The 6,069-nt window shown below is 43.9% G+C and overlaps 1 protein-coding gene across 1 annotated transcript in view; it reads left to right on the forward strand.

Moving 5' to 3' along the window:
- Nucleotides 1–3,487: 3,487 nt before the first annotated feature.
- Nucleotides 3,488–6,069, forward strand: part of NLRP9 (NLR family, pyrin domain containing 9) — a 22,883-nt gene continuing 20,301 nt past the window's right edge. Inside the window, exon 1 of the mRNA XM_005882461.1 lies at nt 3,488–3,767. Coding sequence (XP_005882523.1) covers nt 3,488–3,767 — 280 coding nt within the window. The remainder of the gene's footprint in view (nt 3,768–6,069) is intronic.

Consider the following 6,069-nt stretch of genomic DNA (forward strand, 5'->3'; position numbering starts at 1 on the left):
CAGTGATGGTGAACCTATGACACGCGTGTCAGAGGTGACACGTGAACTCATTTTTTTGGTTGATTTTTCTTTGTTAAATGGCATTTAAATATATAAAATAAATATCAAAAATATAAGTCTTTGTTTTACTATGGTTGCAAATATCAAAAAATTTCTATATGTGACACAGCACCAGAGTTAAGTTAGGGTTTTTCAAAATGCTGACACGCCGAGCTCAAAAGGTTCGCCATCACTGGCTTAGACTGTACTGAGTATGGTGGCATGGTGCAGCAATGACACTCTCAGGGTGCTGGTGGGAATGTCAGTCATGACATTCACGAGGGGAAATGGTCATAAACTTGCTTCATATGGGTTACAACCTATAGTTATTAACCCAGAAAAATGTCTGCTTATATGCGCAGGGCACAGGTGAGAGCTTGCTCACAGAAGCGTCATTCACGTTATAAAAAAAATCTAGAAAACCTCTCCTAGTCCTGGCCGGTGTGGCCTCGTGTCAGAGCATCTGCCTGCGCACTGAAGGGTCGTGGGTTTGATTCCAAGTCAAGGGCTCATACCTGGGTTGCAGGTTTGAGCCCTTGCCCTGATTGGGGCACATGTGGGAGGCAACCAATCAATGTGTCTCTCTCACGTTGGTGTTTTTTTTTTTTCTCTTTCTCTCTCTCCCCTCTCCCTTCCACTTTCTCTAAAAGATCAATGGGAAAAATGTCCTCAGGTGAGGATTAACAAAAACCAACCAAACAAACAAAAAAGCCATCTACCAGTCAACTGTAGCATTAAGAAACTGGAATAGTGCCCTAGCTGGTTTGGCTCAGTGGATAGAGCGTCGGCCTTAGGAATAAAGGTCTGGGCTTGATTCCGGTCAAGGGCATGTACCTCAGTTGCAGGCTCAATTCTGGCCCTGGATGGGGCACACGTGGGAGGCAACCAATTGATGTATCTCTCTCACATTGATGTTTCTCTCTCTGTCTCTCCCCCTCCCTTCCACTCCTTCTAAAAATCAATGGAAAAATATCCTCGGGTGAGGATTAACAAAACAAACAAAAAAGAGATTGGAATAGTAGCAGTGGACTACTATCCAGCAATGCAAACGGGCCACATGCAGCCACATGGACGAGTCTTAGAAAAAGAATGCCAACCGCCCAAACCGGTTTGGCTCAGCGGATAGAGCCTGGGCCTGTGGACTCAAGGGTCCCAGGTTCGATTCCGGTCAAGGGCATATACCTTGGTTTCGGGCACATCCCCAGTAGGGGGCGTGCAAGAGGCAGATGTTTGATTGATGTTTCTCTCTCATGGATGTTTCTAACTCTATCCCTCTCCCCTCCTCTCTTTAAAAAATCAATAAAATATATTTTTAAAAAAAGAAAAAAAAAGTGCCAACCAAAGCAGGCCATTTGCTAAAATGAATCCTCCGACATCAAGCTGTATCGCTCAGAATGTGCATCTAAGTTGAACAATTATATATGTCTTTCTCATTTTATTTTTTAAAATAAAAATGTACTATTAAAATAAATTTTACCTGATTCTTATTACCTTTTTAATGTGTTCGTAAGAAATTTTTTTGTTAAAATATTCTTTTTAAAATGCACGTTTCCAATACAGTTGACATTTAATATTGTGTTACAAGACACATCCCTTGACCAGAATCGAACCTGGGACCCTTGAGTCCGCAGGCCGACGCTCCATCCACTGAGCCAAACCGGTCAGGGCTCATTTTATTTTTTAAAATAAAAATGTACTATTAATATAAATTTTACCTGATTCTTATTACCTTTTAAATAAATTTTTTTGTTAAAATATTCTTTTTAAAATGCATGTTTCCATTACAGTTGACATTTAATATTGTGTTAGCTTCGTGCATACAGCACAGTGGGTAGACAGTTACATCCCTTACAAGTGCTCACCTGGTAAGTCTGGTACCCACGCAGCATCACCGGTAGTCACTCCAGTGTGATGGGCTGTGATCCCAATGCTGTGCTTCGCATCCCACCGCTGCTTTGTAAGTATCAACTTGTATTTCTTAGTCCTTCCCCCTTTCACCCCGTTCTCTAACCCTCCTCCCCTTGGGCAGTCACCAGTCTGCCCTCTGTGTCTATGAGTCTGTTTGTTTTGTTGGTTCATATATTTTGATTTTTAGATTCCACATGTAAGTGAGACCATGAGGTATTTGTCTTTCTCCATCTGACTTCTTTCACTTAGCACAATAACACCTTCCAGGCCCATCCATGTAAGATGTCATTAATTTTATGGCCAAGTCATATTCCATTGTATATATGCACCACGTTTTCTTTTTTATTTTATTATTTTTTAATAAGAATTTTTATTTTATTACTTTTTAATATTTTATTGATTTTTTACAGAGAGGAAGGGAGAGGGATAGAGAGCCAGAAACATCGGTGAGAGAGAAACCCCAACCAGCTGCCTCCTGCACACCCCCCACTGGGGATGTGACCGCAACCAAGGTACACGCCCCTGACCAGAATCGAACCCGGGACCCCTCAGTCCGAAGGCCGACTCTCTATCCACTGAGCCAAACCAGTTAGGGCTCTTTTTTATTTTAAATTTATTAATCCTCATCACTGAGGATATTTTTTCATGGGTTTTCAGAGAGAGTAGAAGGGAGGGGAAGAGACAGAGAGAGAAACATTGATGTGAGAGACACGTCATTGGTTGCCCCCGACCAGGGCCAGGGCCGAGCTTATGATCGAGCATGTGCCCTTGACTGGAATCAAACCTGGAACCCTTCAGTCTGTAGGTGGACACTCTATCCACTGAGCGAAACCAACCAGGGCTACATCACTTCTTTTTTTCCCTCCAAATATATTTTTATTGATTTCAGAGAGGAAGGGAGAGGGAGAGAGAGAGAGAGAGAGGGAGAGAGAGAAATATCCATGATGAGAGAGAGTTATTGATCGCTGCCTCCTGCACATCCCACACTGGGTATCGAGTCTGCAACCTGGGCCTGTGCCCTGACTGAGAATCAAACCGTGAGCTCCTGGTTCATAGGTTGACACTCAACAACTGAGCCATGCCACTGGGCTGCACCACATCTTTATCCCATCGTCTATCAGTGGGCTCTTGGGTTGGTTCCATATCTTGGCTATCTATATATATAAAAGCCTAAGTGACCCTTAAGATCAGTAGACTGAAGGACCGGTTGCTATGACGCACACTGACCACCAGCGGGCAGACGTTCAACACAGGAGCTGCCCCCTGGTGGTTAGTATGCTCTCACAGCCAACCTCCCCTGGCCAGCCAACCTCCCTCGGTCCCTCCCCCTGGACTGGGCGGCCGAGGGACCCCACCCGTGCATGAATTCACGCACCGGGCCTCTACTGTAAATAATAGACTGAAGCTACTTTCGACGGCTGAGATTTAACTCTCTAATCTCCTCATTCTTCCCCAGGAATCACCGATTTCTTGTTTTTGAAGATTTCCACCTCCCCTCCCGCCTCCCTGGAGGAGTCTGAGCTCATAGTCCTGGGACACCATGGCCGAAGCTTTTTTTTCTGACATTTGCTTGCTGTCGTACCTAAAGGAGCTGAGGAAGAATGAGTTCTGGAAATTTAAGGAGCTCCTCAAGCAAGAACCCAAACAATCTGACCTCAGGCCGATCCCGTGGCCAGAGCTGAAGAGGGCTTCCAAAGATGATCTGGCCAAGTTGCTATGCAGGCACTACCCGGGCAAACAGGCCTGGGAAGTCGCCCTGAGGCTGTTTCCTCAGGTCAATCGGAGAGACCTCTGGGCCAAGGCCAGGGATGAGATCAGAAGTAAGTGTGGCCCTAGCCAGTTTGGCTCAGTGGATAGAGCGTCAGCCTGAGGACTGAAGGGTCCCAGGTTCGATTCTGGTCAAGGGCACATGCCTGGGTTGCAGGCTTGATCCCCAATAAGGGATTGTGCAGGAGGCAGCCAATCAATGATTCTCTCTCATCATTGATGTTTCTCTGTCTCTCTCCCTCTCCCTTCCTCTCTGAAATTAAAAAAAATAAATAAATAAAAAGAAGTAAGTGTGCGATGCAGGGGTGGGACCCGGGGAGGGGGTGTATTGGCAACTCACAACAACAAAGGTGGGTCTGTGGGAGCTTGCATTAACAAAGGTGATATCGTCCTCAAATAATGGTCACCCCTCCTTCCATTGAGAATGTGATGGGTTAAGGGGAGACTTGGCGGTGGTAGAAAAATGACAAGGCAGCTCCACTCATACGCGGGCCAGTGATGGCCGGCCGGTGGCTAGTGCCTGAGACAGACTGTTTCTCAGTGGTGTTCCCATTTTTCAGTCCCAATTCGAGTCCATGCTGTCCCAGGAGATGGCCTGGGACTTAGAGTCTGCGAGGTGGAATTCCATATGACAGTTGTCCATCCTTTGTCCGGACCTGCACAAGGAGCCAGGTGGAATCCAATAGTAGGAAATAGTTGCAGAGAGCTTATGTTCCCGGTATATAGGAAGCACTTTTGTTTTTTTAAATCCTTGCCAGAGGATATGTTTAATGAATTTTTTAGAGAGAGGAAGGGAGAGAGAGAGCAACATCAATATGAGAGAGAAACACTTATTGACTGCCTCCTGCATGACCCTACTGAGCCACACTGGCCAGGCTTAAAATTCTTTTTTTTTAAATTAAATTTATTGGGGGTAGTATTGGTTAATAACATTATGTAAGTTTCAGGTGTATAATTCTATAATACAACATCTGTATATTGGGTTGTATGTTCATCTCCCAACTTTAAACTTTTTTAAAATATATTTTTATTGATTTCAGAGAGGGAGAGGGAGAGGGAAAAGGAGAGAGAGGTAGAAATGTCAATGATGAGAGAGAATCATTGATCGGCCTCCTGCACGTCCCCTACTGGGGATCGAGCCCGAAACCTGGGTATATGCCCTGACTGGGAATCCAACTGTGACCTCCTGGTTCATAGGTCAGTGCTCAACCACTGAGCCACATGGCTGGACTATTTGACCCCTTTTACCCTCTTCATCCTTACCCCACTCTCTTTCCCCCTGGAAACCACCACACTGTTGTCTGTGTCTGTGAGTTCGTTTGTTGCTTTCTGTTTTATGCTCCACATGTGAGTGAAACCATAGGGTTCTTGTCCTTTTCTGTCTGACTTACTTCATTTAGCTTAATACTCTCAAGATCCACCCGTGTTGTTGCAAATGGCAATATTTCACTTTTAAAAAATTCCTGAAAGTGTAGCATTAGAACTTTCATTACAATTATCTTTGGGATCACAACTTAATATTTGACCTTTGTTAATGTGTAATTGTATATGGGTTGTATTTGTTTCGGGTGTGCAATATAGTGATTTGACATTTTTATACCCTATAATATGATCACCCAACTAATTCTAGTAACTATCTGTCACTGGGTAAACTTATCACATATTATTGACTATATTCCCCTCCCCCTTTGCACCCATCCAACCCCCCCCCTCCTTTTTGGTAACGATTCCTTTGGTCTCTGTTTCTATGAATCTGTTCTCAATTCCTTTGTGTGTTTGTTTTGTATACGACCCAGCAATTCCACTTTTGGGTGTCTATCCAAAGGAAACAAAACCACTAATTCGAAAAGATGTATGTCACCCCTATGTCCATTGCACCATTATGTACAATAGCCAAGCTATGGAAGCAACCCAAGTGCCCACAGATAGACAAATGCATAAAGATGCGGTGCATATATACAATGGAATATTACTTGGCCATAAAAATAAAATCTCGCCATTTACGACTATATGGATGGATCTAGAAGGTATTATACTCAGTGAAATAGGTCAGACCAAGAAAACGCATACCATATGGTTTCACTTATATTTTGTCATTTTTCATGGCTGTGTAGTATTCCCTGTATACTCGTCCCATGCCTTTTTTATCCCATCATTCTTTGTCTTAGCTATTGTGAATGAGCGCATTTTTAAAAAATTTTAAATTCTCGATTGTTGAAAGTATTACACATGTCTCCTTTTCCCTTCATTGACCTCTCCCCAGCCACCCCCACTGCCCAGCACATGCCCTCACCCCCCTACTGTCTGTGTCCATGGGTTATGCTTATATGCATGCATACAATTCCTTTGGTTGAT

Source organism: Myotis brandtii, unplaced genomic scaffold (genome assembly GCF_000412655.1).
Source record: "Myotis brandtii unplaced genomic scaffold, ASM41265v1 scaffold720, whole genome shotgun sequence".
NCBI classification, from domain to species: Eukaryota; Metazoa; Chordata; class Mammalia; order Chiroptera; family Vespertilionidae; genus Myotis; species Myotis brandtii.